The sequence below is a fragment of the Camarhynchus parvulus genome, chromosome Z, assembly GCF_901933205.1.
Source record: "Camarhynchus parvulus chromosome Z, STF_HiC, whole genome shotgun sequence".
NCBI lineage: Eukaryota > Metazoa > Chordata > Aves > Passeriformes > Thraupidae > Camarhynchus > Camarhynchus parvulus.
This window is the reverse complement of record NC_044601.1, coordinates 18,736,332-18,762,754: the sequence shown is the minus strand read 5'-3', so window position 1 is coordinate 18,762,754 and position 26,423 is coordinate 18,736,332. Positions and strand designations below refer to the sequence as shown.

The 26,423-nt window shown below is 39.2% G+C and overlaps 1 protein-coding gene across 5 annotated transcripts in view; it reads right to left on the bottom strand.

Moving 5' to 3' along the window:
* Positions 1 to 440: 440 nt before the first annotated feature.
* The window catches only part of ZNF608 (zinc finger protein 608), an 86,300-nt gene continuing 60,317 nt past the window's right edge, over positions 441 to 26,423 (bottom strand). For 4 of the 5 annotated variants that reach the window (XM_030969169.1, XM_030969170.1, XM_030969171.1 and 1 more), the window contains exons 4-10: positions 12,952 to 13,039; positions 10,027 to 12,478; positions 7,954 to 8,371; positions 7,238 to 7,410; positions 6,176 to 6,329; positions 4,847 to 4,928; positions 441 to 3,871 (exon numbers count right to left, since the gene is read on the bottom strand). In XM_030969169.1, coding sequence (XP_030825029.1) covers positions 3,865 to 3,871; positions 4,847 to 4,928; positions 6,176 to 6,329; positions 7,238 to 7,410; positions 7,954 to 8,371; positions 10,027 to 12,478; positions 12,952 to 13,039 — 3,374 coding nt within the window. In that variant the 3' untranslated portion in view covers positions 441 to 3,864. Of the gene's footprint in view, positions 3,872 to 4,842; positions 4,929 to 6,175; positions 6,330 to 7,237; positions 7,411 to 7,953; positions 8,372 to 10,026; positions 12,479 to 12,951; positions 13,040 to 26,423 lie in introns of those variants that run through there. The other variant, XM_030969172.1, reaches the window with a different exon arrangement.

Below are 26,423 nucleotides of genomic sequence, written 5' to 3'. Positions count from 1 at the left end.
TGGCATCTTGTGTTATCACCTGTGAGGGGCTGTTGCTGTTATTAAGAGGTAGCTATAATTATGAACTGCACTGTATGAATTTGGAGTGAAATATGTTCTCTGTCCCAAACACTGTAGGCTAAAGAGAGGCAGGATACATTAACACAGTCCAAGATAAAGGTGCAGGTCAACAGACAAATTGTGATAAAAGGAAAGAGAGAGAACTAATCAAGGGTCAAGCTCACAGATGTATGCAGAAAGCTTTTAGATGTGCAAATAGAGTTTTGATGGTGTCAGATGGATGTAAGAGGGCTTCTTAAGCTGGCAAGTCGCACAGAGAGGGGAGAGGAGCAAAGAGAGAGAGAGTGGTAAGCAAACACTGGAGTGAGATTTTGAGACAGAAACATGAGGACAGTACTTCTGTCAGTTGTGACAGTGACAAGACTCTGATACCAGGAATGAAATATGAATTAGACTCCCTGCCTGACCCTCACTGGTTCTCTGAGAAGAGCCAGGGTGGAGAGTTGTTCAAGGGCACTGTAGTGTCCTTTGTTTATGCCAATATCAACGTGTGTGTTTTAGGATGAATTCAAGGATTCTCTAAATTCATGTCCTTTGGGAGTCCTTGTCCTGACAGCAGAGTGACAAGTGTAACTCAAGACCAAATGGTTAAGCCCAACCAGTGCACCTACCAGAAGCAAGGATGGGATGTGTGGCACAGAATTAGCTTTGTGACTTCTCAGGTGTTCCCCAAAGCCACAGGGAATTCTAAAATTACAAAACTGAAATTATGTTTCTCTTAGCTCCCATTTTCACCTGCTCTAGGCTAGTCCTGGTAGCCAGCCAGCTCAGTTGGTTAGACCCATGTCCTGTTTCAGCCCCTAGAGCTATGTGATGGCTCAGAAAGCACCCCGCCCTCCTTTACTGTTCACATCCATTTTTCTCCCCCTGCAAGCCTTACAGGCAGTAGCTCCCTCGCTGGGTTTTTGAGTCTGTGTGATGTGCTTGTACTGACAGACTTTTCATTTCTCCAGCTGCATTTACATGGACAGACTTAGAAACTCAAATGAGTGTACTGCATAAGTCCTGTTTCACCTTTGCAAGACATCTAGCAACATCTGGATGAAAGACTGAAGCAAGGTCACTGTTAGCTGCTGCTGGAAGGGCAGGGTGGTAGAGGTCAGCTAGAGGTAGCAAAAACTGTAATCCTATCCTGTGGAAAACAGAGTGCAAATGTATCTGTATCATGATGATTCTGCTGCCCCTTTTCAGTGACCAGCCTCTGCAGCTCTTAGTTCCCAGTGTTTAAATTGTCTTCCTTGTATTGCTGCTTCAGTTTGCTCTTCCTTTGGATGCTCACACAGTGGTGAAATGACCCTGGCAGCTGCACATCAGTGCTCAGACGTGTGGGTGAGCACCCTGTGGGGAGTGCTGAACCAGAGAGTGACACTGTGGCACAGCCTTTGGGGAGGTCAGCATGATGAGTGTTAAACCAAAAAGAAGGCTATGAAGCTAGATGGAAGACATAATCTTAAGTGGAGGAAGACAAAAAATGGCAAGAGATGTTAGCCACTCTTACAGACTTCAAGAATACAGTAAAACTATAACAGTAACTGTAATTTCAACTGTTGCTTACCCTGTATCAATCAGACTAATTCATTCCAGTTACTTATGACACTCAAACCACACTAAAAATCACCAATAGTGTGAATTTATAAGATCTGCTTTACTGTGGTAGCATTAATGGTTTAGGCGGAAAAAAACAAAAGTCAATGGTATGTTTCAACACAAAAGCCATCTGAGCCTTTACTATAGAAGTAATAAGGCATTTATTATTTCAGGAGCCCTGCATTCACAATATCCCCTTTTTCAAAGAAAACACCCCTTCCTTCCCATTTTTTAATGAGGCTAACTTGTAGTATGTCACCACTGTGAGACTTCTGAATGTGTTCAGAACAAGACAATAATAGTAAGCCACAGATGAATGATGCGTAGTAAAAATCAATAAACCTTATAACTATTCACTAAGGGAACTGATTTTATGCCTATAAAAATAAAACAATTATAGCAATATTAATGGCAGATTCATCATAGTAATATAAAAGTCCAAGTGTGCTTGTCTGTTGGGAATCTTTAATTCATCCTTCTGTATTAAGTATTCACAAGGTAGAAGAAATGGAACCAACTCCAAGAACAATCTTTAACTTGCAGTAATTCACCCTGTCAAAAAAAACCCCAACAAACACAAAACAAAAACAACCAGTAAAACTTTAAAAAACAGTTTTGACAATCAATGCAACTGGGATATGCAGAAAAAGAAAAAAGTTAAAGCCTCAAAAACCTGACCAGTAAATTTGATTTTTTTCACATCACGATTACTGATTTCATGTTACTGTGTACTGTATTAACTGCATTGTAACAAAACAGGTGGTATAGCCACATAAAATATTTATCTTGTGGTAATGCAGTTAGACACAGCAAAGGAATTTTTCTTTTTAATTGACAGGTCCTCTGTTTTCAGGCATCTATTCATTTTTTGGGGGAAGGGCAATACAGATATAATAGGAAAAAATTTACCTATAATTTATAGCATACAGAGCTGCTCTAAAACAGGTATTAGAGACTTCAGTTCCACTAATACCATCCAAAGTGTTACCACGGGCCTTTTTTGAGCCTATCAGGGTCAACAGAAAGAGGTCCATCTGCCATCTGGCTTGGACCCTGCGTTGCCCACTGGGAGAGGACACTGGCACAGGCCCAGCAGGAGCACAACTAGGAGCTGTGCCATTGCTGCACCCTCTGCTATCTACAGCTATGACACATCTTTCAAAGTGGCTCAAGAACACCCAGAAATAAAATTAAAAAAAATTTTAAAAATCAAAGTTTTTTCATTATTCTGATTGCCAAATTATTTAAGGCAAGTAAAAAAATGAAAGCATTTGATATAGGTTTTACATAAAATAAACTAGGTTACAGCATAAAACAAGTAAACAGGTAATGGCATTAAAGTCTCTCCTCTAAATCTGGGTAATTGTAAACATTAAAAAAAAGACTGCAGGACTATTCAAGTAATAGAACAATCACAGATGTCTTCTCATATGCAGGCTATTAGGTTATCTGCCATTCAAGATTATCAAAAAAGACATTTCATTATTCACAGATGCTCATTATCTCCATTTAAAATCTATACATTATATACAACACAGTTTTTGTGGTACTAGAATCCCCATGCCTTCCAAAGGTATATTTTTCACAATACACAATTACAATGAAACAGTGAGTACAGTAACATTTTACACTGATGCATCTTAATAGGAACCACCAAATAGACATCTACATTGTACCAAAGTGTCATCACAGTTAGCCTCTCTGAGAGCTTGTGGGAAATACCAGAAGGGTATGCAAGGTTCAGGCACACTGATACATAACATTATTTATTTACAATTGGAAAGGAAAAAAGAGAGAAGAAAAAGGAAAGGAAGAAGAAGAAGAAGAAGAAGGAGGAGAGAAAGGAAACAAACAGCCTTTTGTGGTTAACGCCTTCTAACCATGACAAGTACATATCTCCATTTAGTGTGTGGTTCGCAACTTAGCAGCAGACCCTGTGTGCGAGCCTTGGTACTGATACAAAAAAAGTAAAGAATATATATATATTTTTATATATATATGTATATATATATATACGCATATATATATATATAAAAACAGAAGTCTAATTACAGCAACATTTGTTACTCTGTGATAAAATCTGCAATTTACAAAAATGAAATGACTGGTTTTTGCCTGCCATTAAGGCATTTCAAATTAACACCATGGAACTGATGTCTGTAATAAAGCGCTTCCTCATGTGATCCAGTCACATGACAATGTTCATCCCCAAATTCATCATTCTCTGAAAAGAGAAAAAAGAAGGTTTTAGTAAGCAGAATCCTTTCCTCACACTTTTTTTCCTGCACCTTAAATGCATCATGAAATGAAATCTGTACAAGTATTCTCAAACCCAAGGAGAAAAGACAGCAAGCCCTGTCTTCTTCCCTCCCCTGCCAGAAACAACACCCTGAGAAGTAACCTGTGTCAGGATTTTTTTTCTGTGTTCTGGTTCCCTATCATCCATCAGCTCTTCCAGGGTTACAAACATTTCTTACTCAAGTAATTCTAGCTAATGTTTGCCTGTTTTAGCATCAGCTTTCAGACAGACACCTGTAACATGGAACTTCATGGTTCTATTTGATGCATTAAACTCTAAGTCTTAACATGGCGACAGTGAATGAAACCCTAATGTTAAAAGATGCTTTGGAATTTTCACTTGATATGGAACCATCATAATACAGTAGCTTTCCTCTTGACAACCTAGTAAATAACTGAGAGGCTTTCAGGCACATAAATGTATGACATGGGTGTGCAACTTAAATACGAAACCATCTCTAATGGGCTCCCAAACAAAACACCCTAAAAGCAAGAGCAGCAAGCCAGGGAGCCTTGCAGAATAGATAAAATCCTAAGTTCTTCTGGTCATGCATGGAACCAATTGAACATTAATTTTAAACTCATTTTATTAAAAATTTGGATCTTATATTTCACGATCTCTTGTTTTATCTTAATACCAGTGCTTAAAACACTCTATGGAAAATCTCAGAAGACAGACTACTTGTTCTTTCTTAATGACCTATGTTACAATTAAAGAACACAACTAAGGACAAAATGTCATTCTAAGGAGAACAAAATTGCAATTAATCCAAACTACCAAGTTTTTCCTCAACTTTAAAAACTTGTGTCATACAAGGAAATGCACACCAGCAGGCTAAAAAAAATCTGTGATTTACTTTCTCCTCTCTATGTTACAATATATAATTTATTGGCTATTTACCTTCTTTGTGCAGGAAACATACCAGATGCAGATGCCTGTGCAGCCACCTGCTGAGTGGCAACAAGGGCAGCAGAGGTCAATCCTGCAAGACAGAAGAAACAAAGGAATGTTGATGTACCTCTGGTTTTAATGGATTTTTGTGGTCAGAGTAATGGCAGGAAGGATCTCTAAGGCAAACAACCAGAAAATGTAGGGGGTTATCACTACATAAATAACAAATATTGCAGGCAACATTGTTAACACAGTCTGCCTAGTATAATCAATATAGCTTTCTGTAATAAAGTGAACTGTCTTTGATAGATATTCTACAAGAAATTACAGCATTTCTACTTACTGCATTCGTTTCGAAATACTGCACTGCATGATGCTAAGTGGGTTGTATGAGAGTTCATGAATAGGAAGCTCGGTAGAAATAATAGGTATCAGGAAACAACAAGAATCAAAAGTCGCAGTGAATTACAGAAACGGCATGCCAGCTGCTCAGGATACAATACTTTCATAATAACTTACCATTTTTACAGTTTTGCTACTGAACAAGCATAATGCATCCCAAAAGGCATACGGAATCACTGAATCACACTGAGAAATGTCAAGACTTTTACACAGGAAAAATAAATGCTGAGGCACCAAGTCAATGGAAAGAAGAAATGTCATTTAGCCACCAATTGTGGTAGCACATATTTTGCTGCATGGGAGGAAACCTCCTTTTAATTCAGCTAGAGTCCATGGCTAGAGAAAAAAACATTCAAAGACCGGTATAAAACCTAGGGAGAATAAATTGTATCTCACTGTGCTGCTTTTTCCCTGACTGCAACTTTGTGCATGGCATTTGCCAAAATACAAAGAGTCCTCTTTCAAACAGTCGAATTATAACAAGCACAAACCCTTGTGACTGCAATGCCTTGTACATAAAATATGTTCAGTATAAAAAGCTTTTGTCTTTGCTACACTTCCTCCATTGCTTACACAACCCTAATTATACAAAAAGGAGGTTGTTTGGTTTGGATATTTTACTGCCTTTCAGCCAGTTAATGTCAGTTTGCAGGAGGAATCAAAACATTCATGTGGATGACAGCCTAACTGGTACATCTTTAATAACGCTCTGACACCCAGTTTTGGAAACAAAACTTGGTATTTCTCAGACATGAAGCTATTAATTTATTGCTAGTACATGCTGTGAATTTTCAAGCCTTCGCCCTAAACGTAAAGCACTTCTGTTCTAACACTGCAATCTCTATTCAAAATGCTTCATGTAAGCATAATTTCCAGTGTCAAGGCAACAATTCCATGAGGCAAGCTAATCCCACCCATGGACAATTTTCTGCTCACCTTGAAATGGGTCATACTGTCCAGGTATAAGGGGGTAGCCCATTCCAACGTGTGTATGGTGGTGGGTATGGAGATGCCGCTGGCTGAAAGGAGAATGGCGGTCTCGCTCCCTCTCTGCTTCCCGCTCACGCTCAGCTGGTGATTTTTCCACAGGCTAGTAACAGAAAGTGAAAGAAAACTGATGTAAGAACTTTAAAAGGGATGAAATCGCAATAAAACCATGTGCTACTACCTGTCAAAAACTTTTTGAATACAAATAACTGAAGCTCACTTTTTCTGAAGCAGTATCTCTACTGGAGTATTTGCACTTGATTCTAATCTCAAGCTAATCTTTCTGGATAATAGAAGATTTCCCAAGGCAAAAGGTTTTGAGGCAACACACTGCATCTTGAAGACACCATGGTGACTTCTAGTTTTGGGCTTCCTGAAGTTCAGCTGGCTTGCCAATGCCTGAACAACCTAGGTGAGCCGCTGAAAATGCTCAATGTTCTAAAGCTCACTGGGGATCAAGTCTGACTGAATAGCAGAAAAACTATTTTTAGAAAATAGAATGAGAGCCAGTGACTTGCTCACAATTAAAACCAGCAACAACTTATCTGAAAGTGAAATAACAGTAATTGTTCCAACTTTGTAAATCTCATTTGTAAATCTTCAGAAATTGGGGATGGTAATCAGCTACTTGGAAGATGTGAATTCTTGGCAAATACAAGGAGGGGATATTATCACATCCTATAGCCCAACCTCTCATTTCATTATGTTTCTGAACAGGAGGTTCCTGTTTAACTGCAAAAATCTGTGCACCAGGAGGTATCTCTGAATCTGTATTTCTACATTAGTCTATTCAAGACAGGAAACCTCAGCACAGAACTGTGCTTGATGTGTTACTTCCAGTTTATGCCACAGAAGCATTCTGACTATAATCTGCTTTTATTATAAGCCGTACTATAAAGAAGAATCATGCACTCATAGCTTGATGCCAGATTGTGTGCTTCCCACAGTTATGTTCCTCCTCTCCCCCTTCCTGTATGTGACACTCTCCAGTAAGAACAGACAAAGCCTTACAACAGGTGACTTGCTGCGATACTGGTTGGCATGCTGCTGGAGCAAATCCAGTGCTTTGGACTCAGTGGTTGATTTTGCACTGATGCTTGGGCTGGTATTGACCTTTTCTGCCTCTTCTCTCCCTGACATCTTCCCATAAACTGGATAATGAAATCCTGGAGAGAGATAGGCCCCTGTGGGTAAACAATAAATACCACATCAAGTTACTGGTTTTACATTTTGATTATATCAAGGTAGGAGGAGACAATATCAGGACTGACAATTACATCAAAAGTAGATCACATGACTACCAAATGGCACGACTGCTCTTCAATTTCATCACCTAATTTACCCTGATGAATGGAGGTTATAAAGAGGGTTGAGTTGATAACCATTTCAGACATTTATGGGTCCTATTTAAGTAAAAGGAATAGTAACTATAATGGTTCTGACAGTAAGTGCTTAGAATATTTTTATAGTCAATAAACTATCTGTCAGTCTAACAGCAACAGCAGACTGTCAAGTGTTGAGAAACTTGAGAGTTCATAAAAGGAACATCTTGTATTAAACCAGTTTCATCTACAGAACATTCCCCAGTGGAAGCACAAGCAACACAACGTCATCCACGAAGCTTTTAATTTAGCCTAGCTACTAACAGAAATATTAAAATGCAGGCTTTACTGAACCTGAGGATGCAAATCTTAACTAGCACACATGGCAGGTTTTGGAATACATACCAGGATAGCTGTGCATTAGGACAGGAGAGACTGCGCGATAGGCTGGATGGTTGGGATCGTACATCTGCGGATACGGGTAAGCATGCAAGTACTGGATGTATGACTGATGCTGACTCATTGGTGAGGAAACCGCTACTCTAGCACCCCGAGAGTCCTTCCAATTTACAGGAGTCTTTTGATCATCGTTTTTTATCTTGCTCTCATCCACTGATTGAGAATCGGAACGCTTGACCTCTTTGGGCTCCTCTTTAATGCTTGCTAATGAGACAGGAAGGTTAGGCAGGGAACTTTCCTTGTTAGGTGTTTTTCTAGGGCTGTCTTCTTTTAACTTTTTCTCACGATCAAGTTCTTCTGATTTTTGCTGATCAAGGTATTTGGGCTGATAGACATAATGATGCCATGTTCGTGAATCTGGATCCTAATAAAGAGGAGAAAAAAATTGTTCTGAACTTAGAGGTAGAACTAAGTTTGTTATTGATATTTCCCACATTTCAGTTAATGTATTTTCAATACCATATCCCCATTACATAGAGGAGAGGTTTGCTTGCCACAAAGTGCCTTGAGCTCAAAGTCAAACCAATATTCCCATGAAGAAGCAAGAGTCTATTATCAAAATTTAATTCAATTGCTTCATCTTATATCCTTCTTCATGCCTTTAACTAGTTTAATCATGAAATACATGTGCAATGTAATGAAGTTCTGAGACTATGTTATTCATAAAACATTTTAATTAAAGCACATGAAAAGCTGATCTAGCTGGCAAGATTCTAATGCTACCTCTGGTATTACAAACATCCAGGAATCAGTGGAAGTCAAACATTAAAGCAGACTTTTTCAGCTGACAATCTTATTTTAAGTTTGTAAAGTTACAGGTATGCAAGTATTTATTGGATCAGGAACACATGGTTTAAAGAACATGTACTGGGCACTGTAAATACTTTTAAAAATAATGTATTACACAGACCAGTTTATAAACATGTTACAGAACTGGAGAGGGGAGATCTTCACAACACTACACCAAATCGCTACGGAGAAGTAACAGGAAGACTTCTTTTTCTGGTACAGGATATGCAAGAGCTAATTGTCAACATTTTCTCCAACTGACAGACATTTATGGCACATGCCACAGAAATATAAGCACGCAACTAAATGCTTGGACAGAATGGCTCAAATACTCACTTGAATCAGCAGAAATCTTCTCCTACTTAGGGCTGTACCATCCCACTTCCTTTAGAGCTCTCTACTCCCACTCCCCTGATCCCACTATACCTTGAAAGACAGCTTGTAAGGGTGAAGTCTGGGATGTACCATATGCCAGAACATGAAAGTATCAAGCATTGAGGCTCTAGTTCAGAGCACGAAGACAGTTGCATTGCCTCAAATGAAGGCAATGTGACATCTACGAGGGTCAGCATGAAGCCACTGGATAATATTCTGGTCCCACTGAAGTCAATGGCAAAACTACCACTGACTTCAATGGAGAGAGGATTTCATCCATTGTGTAGGTCTGTAGGGGCTTGAGGTTGGTTGAGGAGAGAAGGGGAACTTAACTGCTTCAGAAAGGTCACCTTGGGTTAAGATAAAGAGCTGTGCTTTAAGCCAACTCTTCAAAGAACCAGCTCACCCATCTTTAGTAAATGCCAACTGTTATTTAACAAAAAAAAGAAATACTTCAAACCATGTTTCAAATCTACTTAAAGTCCTCTCACAATGAAAGCTGCTTATTTTGCTTGAAATTTCTCATTTCTGAACTAAGCAAACTGCTTACCATCTACATCTAAAAGAGAAATCTAATTCTACTTTATTCATGCATATAATTTAAAATTGTCTGTTCAGGTCGTAAGCCTGTGCTCTGTCACCACCTTACTAGACTTTATAATTTTTTTTTTTGTTCTTTTCAAACAGCTCAACTGGAAGGTTTATTGGTCTATTCACAGACTACAATACAATCCAGCATGAAAAAATGATGGTGGAGCTTGTTTGGCTGCAGAGGTAAAAAAATGTAGCAGAAAGTAAATCTCACGACTTAAAAGATAAACCAAGACACTCTTGTTCCATTTCCTGTGATCTCACCTGTTTAAATCTTGTGGTTGGATCTACTCCTGTTTGCTTCATTGAGTCCATAACAGATTTCATCTCCACAGCCTCCTTTATAAGCTGGTGGTTTTCCATTTGTTTGGCTTTGAAAGTGTCAGACTGAAGCTGCTGCTGGTGATTGGAAAGGATCTGTGATTTGCTTGTCTCCTCACCTTTGTTAGGAACTGATGACCCTATTTTAGTGTTATTTTTGCTGGACTCTGGAGTTGAAGGGGCCTTTGAAATAGTGGCAGATGGAATATTCTTCTGCTTGTTGTCATCCTTCCCAATCTCTTTCAAGGGAGGGTCATTCTTCCTTTCACAGTCCCTCCCACTTTGTGCCATTTTCTGTTCTGCTAGTCTCTGGTCCTCATAGTATTTTTCATACTGCTGCCTGTAAGCAGGGTTGGAGGCCATTAAGGACTTTTGGTCCATATAGAGCCCATAAGCATACTGTCCATAATAAAGTGACTGAGCAAGTGCAGGGTGTCTTTGAGTTATTACTGACTGATGTTGCGGCTGCAAATTAGAGGAAGTGCTTTCGCTTTTCTTGGCATCTGACGATTCTGCCTTCTCTTTCTTTTCAGCCTCTTCCTCAGCCTCTTTTTTAATCTTCAGCCCCTGTGGGGTACCGCTGTTCCCGGCTGCTGGGGCACTGACCTGTCCAGAGTGCAAGTAACTTGGGGAATAGTAAGGATCGTAGCCATGGTAATAGGGAGAATGAGACTCTTTTGCTTGAGCTGATTGTGCTGTGGTCGAAGAATGCCCTTTTACAACACCATCTTTATTAGAAATAATATCTGATGGAGAGCTGGCCTTTGACCTCATGCCCTCTGACCTGCTGTCAGAGCCACCATCATCAGCTGCATCAGAAATATCTGAGTAAGCAGGGCTGTTGGTTTTAGCGGCCGTGCTGTCTGCACCATTCTGTGTCAACACGTGCAGTGGGGCCATGGCAGATTGTCCATTCACCAAAGTGCTGCATTCCATCCTGGAGGCACTCCCTATGGAAGGGCTGGGCGCATTGTCTGTGAATGTGTAAACTTTATCAGCTTCAGCCTTAATACTTGCCATCCTGCTCTCTTGAGATTCTGACAGTCCATTAGCTAGCACTTCATTCTTGTTGAGATGGTCCTTTAAAAAATGTCCAGATAAGTCTTTTCCAGACCCTTTTGAATCCTCCAGCTTCCCCAGCTTAGAATCCATCTTGGGGCTGCCCGTCTCTTTGCTTTCTTTGTCCTTCAGCTTTCGCTTCTCCTTTTTCTTTTTGTCTTTGAGTGATGTGAGAGCTGGGTTTACAGTGCTTGGCTCTCCCATAATTGTGGGCTTTGGTTGAATGGGTTTCAGTGGAGGGCTCTTTGGTGTAGCCTGAACAATAGTAGTTGTTAGAGAGGGCAGTCCTGGTATTGTCCCTGTAGTGGTGGTTGTAAAGGCTGTAGTAGGTATAGCTATTAACTGGGGAGGAGTTGGTGCTGGTGCTGGGGCAATGGGCCTGGCCGTTTTCAGCTTGGAAAGATTTTTATCCACTTTGCAATTGTTTGATTTCTTACCTTTATCACCTAAACTCTTCTTGTCAATTAATCCTTCAGCCTCCAGTTTCGGCATTTCAGTTTGCAAATTGCCATCTGCTACTGAGCAATTATCCAGTGTGGCTGCCATGTTAGAAATTACTGGAAGGCTGTTCAATTCACTGTTCAGAGCCTTCTTTTTGCCAGAACTCTTGCCAGTTTTGGAACTGATAACTGAACCAGGGCCATTGCTGGTCAGTTCCCTCTTTCCCTTGGGGGTCCCTGGGGTAGCAATGGAGGAAGGAGATGTCGGTGCTTTTAGTGGATCAAAGCCTGGCAAATTTGTGCTTTGCTCACTGCATTCAAGTGCCACATTACTCAGTGCTTCCTCGCAGTCTGAAATTTTGTCTTCACTGTCAGGCTCAAACTCCAGTTTGTTTTCTGGGTCTAAGTGTGCATGAGCCTGATGGTAACGCAATCCATTAATGTGCTTGTACTTCTTGTTGCAGTTGGGGTGAGGACAGTCAATCAGCACTGGGGAAGAGCAGCCTTGGTCCAAAAAAGTAGTCTCAGGTTTCCCCTGTGGCGTGGTGGGAGTGCTTCTAGAGTTAGTTCGAATGCGTTTTCCAGACTTATTGTCCTCTGAGCTGGAGTTCAAATCCAGCTCCATAGGAGGCTTAGTTTTCCTCTTGTTTGTGGACGAGGGGCTGGCTTTGACTTCATCCATGGTGCAGTTTGGGGGTGTTCTACGCCCACTTGAGTTAAGGCTGCCCCTCCTCCCCTTCCCATTGGCACCACCTCGATTTTTATTCTGAAGTCCTCGGGACTCTGCGAAACTCGCATCATTCCCAGGTACAGCTGCAGCTGCAGCGGACCTTGCCCGCTTTCCCCTGCCCCGTCCTCCGCGCATTTCCAGGTCACTTGTTGGTGATTCACAAAACCTGTACAAACAATAGATTCCATCAGCAGGAGCCATGAACTGAAAAAATAACAACCACCACCATGTCCCGTAAAAGAACCTTCACACATGTTAAAGGAAAGATGTCTTTCTGACAAGTGAGAATGTTACAGTGTCAAAGGCAAAGTCATTTAAAAAGGACAAAAATGGTAAGGACATATCCACCTGGTGAGAACAATGAAGCAAAACATTTTCCTAACTTAAAGAAATGCATTTTTAAATTAACTGCTCTCTAACTGAATCCCATGTATTTCCTCTTCCCTCTCAAAAATACTAAAGTAAAATAAAGAAGAGCTTCCACTCCACGTTTCACTCTGGAAGATAGAACTACTTGTTTCACTCGTGCATGTTTTCAATTATAACCCGCTGTGCTTTATTAATCTCTGTACGGTCTCTTGCCTGAGACTGGGGGTTAAAATACAGCAGAGGAAAAACAGACTCAGAATGTTTGCCTACCTTGGAGGGGCCCAGTCATGCTTTGTGCAGTCCAACAGTGTTCCCACGTAAGTCTTGTTCCTCCATGTAACATTTACCACCAGGACACCTGTCAGTGAGCAAAAAATAAAGTATTATCACACATAACAACAATAACTGGGATAGGCTTTTTGTTTTGCTCTTTTGTTTTTTCTTTTTCCTGTCCTCTCCTCACAAAGTAAGACATTTACTCTCATTTGCTTTCAAACACTCTGGTCTATATTCTTCCTCTTTTCTGGTTTCAGTGACCTCAAGTTAAAACCCATAGGAAAGACTGCAAACGACAAAGAACAAGAATGAGTGCACCCGTGTGTGTGTGCAAGACAGCTTGCCTGTGTGACGGCGTGTGTGTAATCAAGATACAGCTGACAGAAGGAAATGGGTTTTGCCATGTCCTGCTGTAAAACAGCAACACTCACCTCTTAATTTTGCTATTATTGCACATAATTGCTTTCCCTTGGCAGCCAGCCAGCATAAACTAAGCACCAGTTACAGTGTTTAAATCAGAAGGTGACTGAGAAGAATAATCTGCTTTGCTTTGAACAATATGATAATGATGCTTCTATTTTGAAATTACTCATATCCAAACATACAAACATATACACGTATGCACTGCAAGTTTTGTTCAGCAGATATAGCTCAAAAAAATGTATTATTTGCCTTGCTTTTGCTTCTGTGGAAAGTGAGGGACTAGATATGAAACTTCAACCATACCACAGTTAAGGTAGGAGTAATTGCAATATATATTTATATAGGAAAAGGGATCCTTCAAAAAACCTACTGTAATTTAATTGCTTTTCCACTTGTGATTCCACTTTTATTAAATGCAAATTTGCCTGCCTAAAGCAGAATTCTAATTTTGTTTTATTTGAATTATCCCTGTAAAATTTATGAATGATAAGGTTATTGTAAGTAACAAGAAAATAAATGTAGGGGATGTCATTCAAATGTTTTCAGGTTGCCCTCAAACGCTTCTTCACATAATTTATCATCATGTTTATGGACTAGCCAGCATAATGACCCCTTTAATTCATTAACTGCCACAGATAAACAGAAGGTAGTATTATTGAGCCAGACATCTCTTCTTATTAGAACACACACTGAAATAAGAAATACATTTTATCTAACAAAGAAAGGCACACTACAAAATGTTCCAAATTTATGAGAGGCGTGAAGACACCAACTCGCAGCTGATAGCCTTGTTTTTCCTCTGCACTTCCCTTATTCTATCTGCAGCGTCTCTATAATAGAAATGATTATGGCATTGTGCCAGAATGTTTCCAGCCCATCTTTTTCCTTTGTCTTACCAGTGCAATTTCTAATTTTGCACTAAAACCATCCCTCTCTGCTGCACTGAGGCGAAGTTAACACACAAGCACAAGCAGCAGCTTATTTCCTCAGGGGTCTTTTTGCAGCAGGGAAGTATTTTAAATGTTGTTGGCAGAGGTACCAAGGAAGAAAGGATTTCCTTGAAAATTCTCTGTAAGAGATTTGAAATTTATCCCCCATATGGTTTTTCACTGCAATTAGGCAACTGGAATTTTGCACACTGGAATGAACTGGTCTGAAGCATGAAAGACAAACTGCACTTCCAGCCAGTGTCAGTCAGGTCCTAGAAGGACCATGGTGAAGATGTTTAAGGAGAGACTTGATGTGGCACTTAGTCCCATGGTCTACTTGACAGGGTGGTGTTGGGTCATAGGTTGTAATGATGATCTCAGACATCCTTCCCAGCCTAACTGATTCTGTGATCAGGGTCAAAATGCCATGCTGTATTTTTATGACCTATGCAAACTAAGCAGCCTGCAAAGACACCAAGGCTGCTTTATGTTGCCCCTTGCTTAGGCATGGAGACAGCCAGGAAGTGCTGGGGTCCAGGGAGAAGGAGGAGGAAGAGGAGAACAACCCAGTACATCCAAGAGGAAATATCTGTTGGTAGGAATGGGGTTTCTTACAATGAGCAGCTCTATGTTCCCACTTGCCATTCACAGCCTAGAGAAAAGAGATTGTATAGGTGTTTCTCTGGCAGCCTTGATGCCTTTCTTCCACTACAACAGCTTGTCATCTGTGACTCTGTAAGGCTCCAAGTGAAAACCTTGAGTATTTTCCACTGGTAAACTGTATTATGGCAGGCAGCCCATCTATGTGCACACAGCACAGTTGATCCCTCAACCCCTCATACCAGCATTTATCCAGTCTCCTAAAACTACCAAGCAAAGAGAGCTCTCTGACATCCCATGGAATATTACTGAAGAACTAACTTTGTCATTTATTCTTCTGCAGCTAATTAATTTTTATCCTTTTTTTAAAAAGTAGTTGTTACTTTGTGGGGATTTTTGTAGTTTGGATTATTATTTTTTTTAAGGGGGCTGGTTGGTTTGTTTTGTTTTGGGTTTTTTTGGGGGGATGTGTTAATAAAGGTTTATTCTTACCTATCTTCCTTGATATTTGTAATCTTGCCTATCTCTGTGTGCACTTTATTAATTTATTTATGTACCAGACCTAGGGATAGTTGTTACCTATTGACACAAAAGAGGGCAAGGTAGAAGGCATAGAATAGTGAAAATAATAAAAGCCCCTGAAATCAATACATATTTCAATAATTCTATGAAGACATTTAAATGACCTTCCCATGTAAGAAAGTCTGTATTTCAAAAGCAAACACAAGTAAGCTCCTCCCTTAAATCTGCTACATATAGCATCTCATTAAATTTGTTAGGCTTAGCAAAGGTCCCGTGCAAGTAATCTCCATGTTGTGTTAGCTGTGGCAAGGAATACATTTCCTTTCCTTAATGGACAGCACATTGCTCAGCCACACGAAAGTCTCCACAAAACTGGCAGGGAAGGTAACTCATTTACTCTTCCAAGATTGGTAACTCGTTTACTCTTCCAAGATTATCACAGAAATGGGTGAGGAGAATAAAAGTAACATGGGAGGTAGGGATCTAAGGAAATGTGCAACTGGGAGAGGCTTATTAGGCCAAGGCACCAGAACATGAAAATGGAGATGACTGAGCTGGTAATCCACACAATGTACTCAATGCAGTGCTAAAGAGAAAGGATTATTCTTCTAAATCAGGGTGTGCTGTTTGTCCTGGCACAGCGTTCAAGCTCAAAGCAAGAACCTCTGCTGCGCCTGCTCTGTCTCAGGGGCTAGAGCAGTGCCCGGCTCACTCCCAGTATCACCTCTGAATACACTGGCCATGCACTCAGGGATGCAGTAGCCCTTCTCTGGGTCATTCCAGCTCCTCTCTGTGCACCTGTGTGCCCATGTACCCCCTTCATCTTGTGAAGGAACACACCACACACAGGACCAAACCTCTTGGGGGCTGTGCCAAATCATAAGAAGTTCCTGTAATGAGACTTCCTATTACATCAGACTACATATAATTTAGCAATAACCTATTGAACATTGCCTGAACAAGAGAGAAAATGCAAAGACAGTCTGAAGAACCAACAGGTTTCATACTATCTGAAACAAGAGATGCATTTTCACCTTATAAAAAGCCCAAGAGGCTAAACTTTTTAAAATACCCCTCACTGAAGAATGGGGGGAAAAAAATCAGGTTTGTAATGAAATGTACCTGAGGATATTTGGACTCTCTAAGATTCTAATTCAGGAGGAAATTTAGCCAAATGTCTAATTCTGTTCTTGTGAGGTTGGATCAAAAACAGTGAATATATACTACACACAAATGCTTCTTTGAGAAACTAGGGGTGTCATCTTAAAGAGTTTGACCAGAGCACAGTTCACAAGAATTGAATGTAACAAAGAAAAACTTATCTCCCCAAAATACAGATATAAATTTCTTGGTTTAATTTGGTTGATCATTCCATTTCCAAACTATATAACTATTCACAGTTACAGTATATCTGAAATTAACAATACTTTCTGTAGCCTTCCGTGTCATGTCCTACATTAAAGCAAAAAAAGAATATGAGAATTAAATGTTCTTAAGTTACCATCCATGCTACTCTTTATCATTAAAGAGTAAACACAGTAAGTACAGAATGTTTTATGTGTGGGAATTACAAAATGGTGTTATAATGTAAGAAAATGGGGTAATGTTACCCAGAAGTTTTAGAGTTCACCTACTGTAGTTTTTCTGTCAAAATCCATTATTAGGCAAGGCAGGATCATAGGCAAAAGCATTAATGTATGACAATGGCACATCCAGGATGTCATCTGGTGCCCACCACCGTCAATAGAAGCTCCTCCTTTAACATCAAATGTTGTCAGCCTTTTAGGAACAAGACAAGATTCTGTATTTTGCTGTTTTCCTTCACAGTATGTGTACCATTATGAGCTCTTTTTCTTTACTCATCATAATCATAACAACAATGTTAATGGCAAAAATTTTCAGGCAGGTAAAACTAATGCATGCCTATAGGAGCACAAAGCCATTTTACATAAGCACTTCTGATAGGTAACGTACAAAACAACTGTGATAATTTCTACTTGAATTTTCTTATGGAATGAAAAGTCACATGTCACTAAAGTAGTATATAACAAAGTAATTTCAGAAATCTACAGCAAAAACCTCACTTTTTATAAGTTCTGTGGATATGATGCCTCTCTTCTTCCCCTGTCCCTTCTTCCTCCTTTTCAGTGACTGCCTAACAAAGGCCAGAACCAAAATTTGCTATTTACTATTAACTATATCTCGTAGAATGAAATATGTCATTACAAGTTGGAAATGAAGTAAATAACCCTGTTGCTAAGAAATGCAGATGTGCTATTTTGACATAAAAACATCAGAATCAAAGGCATTTTCAGTACCAAGTAAGGGTATTGTTCATATGGATTACTCTGGCACTGCACATTTAGCAGACACATCTACACTCTTGCAGACGTTCCTTCATTTAAAGACAAAAAACCCCTGAAGTACCTAGTCTAAAAAAATTCTAATTTCTTTGTTTTCTTGACTCTGTTTTCTGCAATGATCATAAGCCAAGAATGTTTATGTTTGTATCCAAAACTTTGAAAATGAGATCATGTGATGAGGAATCAAATTATCACATCACTACCTTAAATATGGGCGCCAGCTTGTAAAAATACTGGCTTTAGAAAACAAACATGTTCAAATTCCAATACAAGTAGGCGCTACTCAATTAATCAGATTGGAAAGCCTGACTTAATTTTTACAGCATAGGCTGCTTTTTTGTTCAGATCCCAGCAAATGCTACAAAATCCTGGTTTAGTGCAAACTGATTATTTCACCAGGGAGCTCAGCAGACCAGTTATCTGAGAGGGTAAGCCTTCATTTTTGCAAAAGGCGCTGCTCCCTCTGCTCTTAGTAGACAATCTGGCCAAAAGCATCTGTAAAATTCTGGAGAAACCAGATCTGCACAAAGTCTTTCTGAACACTTCTTTGTTGAAGAATATTTATATGATCTTTCAAAACTAGGAATGATTTGTCTACTTTTCACAGTCATCAGAAGTGATGTATATTTAAAAAGTCACATATATTTTAAAAGTCACATAAGTCACTTACCCTTAAACATAAGTGGAAGCCTCTGTTGTCAAAATTCCAAAATTAAGTTCTGCCTACTACCTTTACTATCCTGAGTATCATTTTAAAACAATTTTTCCTGATGCCAGAGGAAGATCTCTAAAGTAAACTACATTTTCCAGAATTATTTTAGTAAGATTACTTTAAAAGGTTATTATGATAAATTCTTGTAGCAAACATGTCTGTGGCACAGTAGTTCTTCAAGGCTGAGATGCAATCCTGGTATAGAGAAGCATCACAGCATTACTTGATTACTGTTACAAGTATTACTTGTAACACTACAGCATAATCAATTCCTTGTATTTTCATGATTAGTGAATCCACAAATATGTTTGCAAGTCAAATTTGATTTGCCTCTTGTCCTTGCCATGCCAAATACAGATAATACAGACATACCTGGGATAGCCAAACCATGGCATATCTGTCATCAGTGAGTACACCACCCCCACCGATTAAACATGTTTTATTGCACATCTGGCACTGCAATTTTTCTGGTCCCACACGTATCTATTTGACATCACTCCCTAACAATAGCTAAAATATATGAAATGCAAAAAGCTGCAAGATGAAAATCTATATTCTTAGTATTATCTCAAGATTTTTTGTTGCCACTGGCTTAGTAAAAGCAGTACAACTCATTTGCCTCACAACCACCATATCTGCCACATCATCATCAATCCCACATCCACATCCACACCTGCAATTCAACCAGGCATAAAAAACAGAGAACAATTTTTATATTAGACTTGCAATGCAAATGCCTTATTCCTCCCTGATTGCTTCCATCAAGAAAGTAATCTAAAATGATCAGTAAACAATCTCCGTATGAAGCCACATCTTATAGACTGAATGCTGATCTGGGAGATGTACAGTTTATATACTACTTTAATCACACTCTCTGTCTAGCATGGCACAAGAACTTAACTACATCTACAGCAGGTGCACATGTAACCGGCATCAACATCAGCCAGCCTGAGGATGTAATGATTGTCAGGTGGCCTGGAAATGCAAGATTGGTGGACTGGTGGGTTTGCTTTCTTTTGTTTTGGTTTTTGCTGGTGGGATTTTTGGGCCTTTTTTTTTTTTTTTTCTTCCCCAAGAGCCCTGTTGCAGTACAGAATGTTTGAAAAGTCACTTTAACCACATCCTGTAATCAGACCATCTGGAGCACAGATCTGCAATTAGTCATCCTGGGCACTGGACTTTATCTGAACAAATACTGTACAGCAATGAAGATGAGAAGATTGGATAGCATCAAGGAAAAGAAGCATAATGAAATACTGCTGTTGTAGTCATAAACCACTGAGGCGCTTAGCAGTAGTGTTAATTCTGCATTCTGTACTTTATGAAAGCATAGCAAGTTTAAAGGTTAGAGGGCTGAGAAGCTAAACCCTGCTATATTAGTTAATGTTGCCCCGCTGCTGGCTAAAGCTGGACTACAAACTACAGTGTCTTCTGCAGCAGCCTAACAGACTAAGATCACATCTGTGTGATTTCCAGTAAGTTCTGAGTAATGACAACCTACATTTCATGGATATTTTATTTGAATGTCATACCCTTTCTTTTCTTTTCATTTTGAAGTAATTGGTAAAATAAAGGTAATATTGAAAGTAGGAATTACCACCTTGGTTTAAAAATAGCTGTTTTATAGAACCTATTCCCTGAACTGTCATTACATACTCCCATTTGGATTCAAAAAAGAAGCAGCAATTATACAGTGAGAAGTAGCTCTTGGAAACATGGAGCTGGGCCATCAAGCAGACAACTTTGTAATCCCACCTAATAATTACTGTAATAGATTTTCTTAATCTAGAAGTTTATCCCAGTGCATATAAAAGAATAAACACTCCAATAACTGAGGAAATCCTGTTTCCCCATGAGCCCATGTGCTTAATACACAAAAGAACACAAGCTACTTCCATCACTGTCATGTCTCCCGCATCCTTTGTTCTGAAGCCTCATGGGCTGTATTGATTTGGGAAAATCATTGAACTTCTTGGAAAACTAGACTCTAGCTTATTCACCACCATCTATTTCTTTCTCATGAAGACAGCTGGTCAATATTCAGTTGAACAGTCAGCTAAAAGAAGTTCTGGTTTCATTTCTTTTTCCTGCCTCCCTAGCAACATTACCCTTTTCCAGCTTTAGTATAAAAAAAACCAAGCATGTTAGGAAGACACGTAGCTGAGGTTAGCTGAAATGACAGTTTCTCTGGGCAAAGCTATAACTGAATTGCTGGGGGCAGGTTAGTTCTGGAAGATAGGACAGCATCTAATCTATGAGCTCATGTCCCTTATTAGTTATAATGATAATTTACATTTTTTTCAGTACATATATTTCTTCTAAAGCTAGTCTGCCTAACAAATAACCAGTGACCAAGATCTAAATACAAATCGAAAGCCAAAAGAAATATGAATGGTCCTAATCAAATATAAGGCTAAATTTCACACTCATTAAAAGACCAATAAAAGTCTCAAGGAAAGCTGGGTAGTACCCCAGAAATTACATCAGATTGGGTCCCAAATGGCTTGTTGATTTATCGTCAACTAAATAGTTCTACTAAAATATGAGCTACTTAGAGTGGTGATTTTGAAAACTATGAAGCCACAGCAATCCACATAATTTTATCCTGCCAGATTTTTATCAAAGCGATTAGAATTTGGCAGGATTAGGAAAACTTTTGGATAAAATGCTGTTAACCTCTTGAATGTCAGACCACATGATTGCAGTGTTTACAAGAAAATGTGCGCTTAATCTTATTATAAACTAACCATAGGCTTCTACCTTTGGAGTACAACTAAAGAGCTAGTTATTGTGCAGCCCTTACCTTTTCTTTGGCCAGAGTAACTGAACAACTTTACTGTTTCACTTCAGCTTAAGAATAAAACTGCAGTCTTATTTTGTTTCAGCTGATACTAAAAATGCAATTTGAAAATAATTTAACATCTGTGTGTTCTGAAGAAAACTGTATCTGTTTCAGAAATAAAGTATTCAATTTCTAGCAGATTTTTTTTCCTTTTTTACTTCAGTAATCATAACTGTGATTCACATAGCCTGACACTGAAAAGTGTCACAGTCTCAATTTTAGAAGAAGGAAATGCTGTTCTGTAATCCCCTGAGCTTCCCACTCACTTCTCAAGGAGTGTTATTTCAGCTCCTATGTTGCTGGCCTGTTGAACACATGGACACTCTTCTGACTTCTTGTGGAGCAAAAGAACAAGAAGCCCCACAATCCGCTGCCATTGCTCATACTCTAGGACCATATGTCACTTGAGATAAGCAACAGAATACAGGGCTTTTCAACTAATCTGTCACACTTGCTTCCTGCACTTTATATTAATTACAGGAACTCTTCAGCTACTTACTTCTCTCCCAAACTCTTTCTCCCTTAAGAGCAAGTAAATAGCAAAGCAAAACAATTCTGGAGCATGGTGGAAAGAGCTATTGTTTCAGTACAAGAAGTAGGGCCAAAAAAAGGGAAAACCAAAACAATTTTTTCTCACCCAGACAAGCATTCAGGAGTTCCTTTTAAGAATTATCTGCCTCATTTCCATTCTTCTTCTCAGACACCAGACCACAGAAATACTGTTTTCATCAGCAGACTGTTGAGAAACAGCTGCAGAAATGGGGAAGCTGGTATAAATTTATGTGTGTATGCATGTGTGTGTGTATCTATAAAAAAAAAAATCTGACAAAACCCCCAAAACCTCTTAAGGAGCTCAGACCTTTTTTTTTCTTCCTAAGGCAAGTATTAGGGCATCTTTTCTTCCTAAGGCAAGTATTAGGGCAGTAGATGTTTGTCTCCCAACTCTGAACTCTGCTACTGTAGGAACTCGATGAGTAAATCCCAAGCAAGTAACAGATGCCAAAATGCACATATAAACCTTCAGGTGTCTTTGATGATTTGTTTCCCTGCGCTGTACATTATGATAAAGAACTGCCAGGTGCAAACACTGTTACAATTATTTATCAAACAGTAGAGTAGCTAATGAAACATAAAGAAATGGAAGACAGAAGAGAGACAATTTATGGAAAAGAAACAGCATGAATATAGAAACAATTCCAATCCCAAACCATGAAAATTCTTCCAAATCTGTAGACTGCAGATAGCAGAATTGCAGTCGAGCCAGACAGACAATTCTGCTCAACCTCAAAGAGCTGCTGCTGATCCATGTACCTCACTGGGACTGAGAAGCAGAGCCCCTTATAAATTATGATGCTTTATTTAAAGTCAAAGCATTTATTTGCTTTTGTGCCAGCTTTGGATCCTTTTCATCTCTAGCTTCCAGGCCCAAGAGAGACCACACTCCTGTAGCTCTGCTGGCAGCCAGCTGTGGGCCTCAGTAAATCATAAAGCCTCCTAACAAGCCATTCTTTACAAAGGCCAACTGCAGTTAGTAGACATGATAACTTCTCTATTATTCCACTCACTAGAATTTAATACAGCAATTTAAAGCAATGGCTGAAAACATTGAAATCTACTGAACTGCATTTTACATCTTTCTCTCTTTGTATTAAGCTTCACTGATTTAATGAAGACTTCATGTCTTCAGCCTGGGAAAAGGGTAAGTAAACACCTACAACAGACACATCCAAGACAAAGGGGAGGGAAATAAAAACATCTGGGATTTCATCTGCAGACCTCCCTCAGGTTTTCTTGCAACAGCTAATGGGAGACAAATAACTCTTCTTTCATTTAGTTTGTGGGACTCACAGGGACACATCCTTTGTATTTGGGGATATAAAACATGTTAAGATCTTAATACAGTAATATGCCACTAAGAAACCTCATGGCAAAATACGAAAAGATGAAAGTGGTGCATAGGCAAGCAGTACACAGGAGTTCTATGAAAATTGCAAGTGTGAATGATGAATTCTCTTTCTTCTAACTTTTTCCCACTGATGCACCAAAAAGGAATCAGATTGGCGTGGCAAGGCCCAGCACTCCCATTTTTCCTCTGTACAAAAAAGAGAAAATAAAGAACCTCAAAAATCTGGGGCTCTTCCTACATAGTTGCTATGGTTTAGGATTTGGTGTAACCTAATTTCAGGGTCTTCTGTTACTATAGCTAACAGATTATAAACCAAACTACGCTTGAAACTTCACCTTCTAGGTTTGAAAACTTGAAACTACATAATTTTTTGCATTTCTTATACCACAAACCAGTTATTTTCTTTGAAAAATAGTAGGCAATGCTATCCTTCCCATTCCTTGCAGCTTTGTGGTGGAAAAGATAACCCCAGCAGTCAGAAGTGTTTCAGTTACACACTTAAGATACCAGTTCAGTTTTGTAAACAAGCCTAATGAACTGTGACAAATAGTGTTCTCCTTGAGCAGAAGTAAGGTAAAAGGGCTTTTGTTAGCATCTACTGAAGTGAAGTAGTAATTTTGCTGGGACAGAACAAAAGTGAACTACTTGTCAGCTAACCTATTTCAGTGGTGTCAAAATTCTGCAGAGAAGTTCACCATGATTTTCTTTCCTATGTTTTAAATTATCTTCCAAATGGGCAAACTAGTAAAGCATCTAGTTAACCAGCTGGCTTACTCCAGGTGCTTGACAATACTGATGCAATGCAAAGGCAAGCTACCAGCAAAATGAGTACCCACTAGAGATGAGTATACTTTCTGTGAGACTTTCCTTCTCGTGTCAGCAACTGGTTCAACAATTTCCCATGCACATCCTTTGTGCATGCTGTCCCAGTTTCTCCACTTATTAATAGCAGCTTGGATAGTTTAATCAGGCCTGCTGTGATGTATGTCTCTACTACAGTTTCTCTGGGCTTTTTCATGCACTGGAGCTGATCAACCTTTGACCCTCAGAGGTTTAGAAACAAAACCATTTAGACACAGAAGACAGCCCAGTGTTGCATAAAATGTAGGCAAAGACTTAGGACGCTAGGAAACCTAATATAATCAGCTAAAAAATCTCTGTTTCTTTTGGCATAGTAACATCCCATAAAGGATTATCATAGGCATGCTCTCCCTCATCAAAAGTACAACCAGCACATGACAGAAACACATATTTCTACACTGGGAGTTTTTTTTCCCATGTCACGAAGGCGCGCGGGGAAGGATTGGGCTTTCAGACATAACTTAATTATTTCTTTGATCAGACAAACAGTTTCAAGATAAAGCTTGCTTTACTCCAGAATCTATACACAAATTTCTGTATAAATTATTGACTGTACTTTGGCCTCATCTGAAATGTTGGCCCCTGAGGCTGATAAGCTCTGACCCCAGGTGACACATCCAGCCCTCTCACAAGAGGCAGGAACATTATTGCTTTGCACTGAGGACTGCAGCCCAAGAGCCAATCAATCAAGCTCCCTGACAGCTTTTACAGCCTTCTCACATTAGGCCTAAGTCAAACTCCAGGGCTCCTATTGTTCACATTATTCTTTTCTTCCTCTGCTCTGATGAAGTTAGAGCAAGTCCAAGGCTTCAATGAGAAAGAAGGGCTATTATGAGCAGCTCAGATTTTATTGACTCTGAGCTGTACAACAATGGCCCCAAAGCCTTTTTCTTGAAAGCAATATATTACTAATTGCTAATAATCATAGATAACAAAGATCAGTCCTTAGACTCAGACTTACGTGAAAGAAAGGTGTAACACTGAAAGAGACAGAATTGTCATCTTTACATAATAAGAAAGATTTTGGAAGGTAATTCTATGCACACCAAGAAGAATAACCTTTCAGTCACACAGAACTGTCATACACATGTTGTCATGTACCATAATATAGCTTGTGTATTAGAAAACCAGTGACCATAACAGATTTGATTAAAAATACCCCTAGTGGAGTTGTGCCATGCTAACTGTGGACAAATGGATATTTTCTTCTTTAGTCACCCTATAGTATTTCAAGATCAATATCACATTGTGCTCAAAATGGAAAAACGCTTTCAGAACTAATCATGATGTCATCTTTCCTAGTGTTGTTTCGAGGGGTCTGAAGATCATTTAAGTGGGACTTCTACATGTGTGATGTGGAAGAACACTGATTTGTCTTTGAAAACATTTACCCTTCATTATTACTCTTAATTTTAAACAACTCTGTGTGATTTCAGCTGCATGCATAAATCTTAATGCCACCAACAGGTGCTGTTGCCACATTCACAAAAACCTTTTTCCTATAAGAATTTCAACAATTGTGTAACATGATTAGATTTTGCAGTTGGCAACGTCTTCCTTCTCTTTTTGGGCTGTTTGCGGGGGGTTATTTGTTGTGTTGGCTTTTTTTGTTTGGTTGGTTTTTTGTTTGTTTGCTTTGTTTTGTTTTTTGTTGTTTGCAGGGGGTGGTGTGGTGGTAGGACTTTTTAAATAAACTTAGCTGTAGCCTTAGATGATTCTGCCATTGTAACTTCAGCTTTTAGGAAAGGATCATCTCAAATTACTGACAAGAAACTGGTAGCCATAAGTGAAGAATTATTTACTTTCTTAAATCTGAACACCAGTACTAAGGTAGTGAAATGTATTTTCAATTAAACTGTTTCATCCACATATTTTTAGTGCTCTGACTTCACAAGTGCACTGAACTGGTATAAGACCCAGAGAGCTTTCTGGGAAGGTGCTGGCTGAAAGAACAGCAGTTTCCTTCTGCTAAATCCTCTGACACAGCAGCTTGCCTTTTCAGCTGTCATTCAGTCCAATGTGGCTTTTCATACAAAACCAGAGGAGATCAAGTGCAGACTAAAAGCTTGTTTCAAATGAAGGATTCCACTCCCTCTCTGGCTTTCAGCTGAAAGCATATCTACGCCCTGAAGAATGAGAAGAACTCATAATTCACAGTCCATCAAATAGCTTGTTTTCAGATTGTGGGGAAAATGAAGTTTCACAGTTATTTTGGTGGACATCTGAATAAACAGAGCAGTAAGTATTGGTAGTGCTGGAATAGCACAATAAAAAGTAAAAATATAGCGGGCCTTTCAATTTATTTATG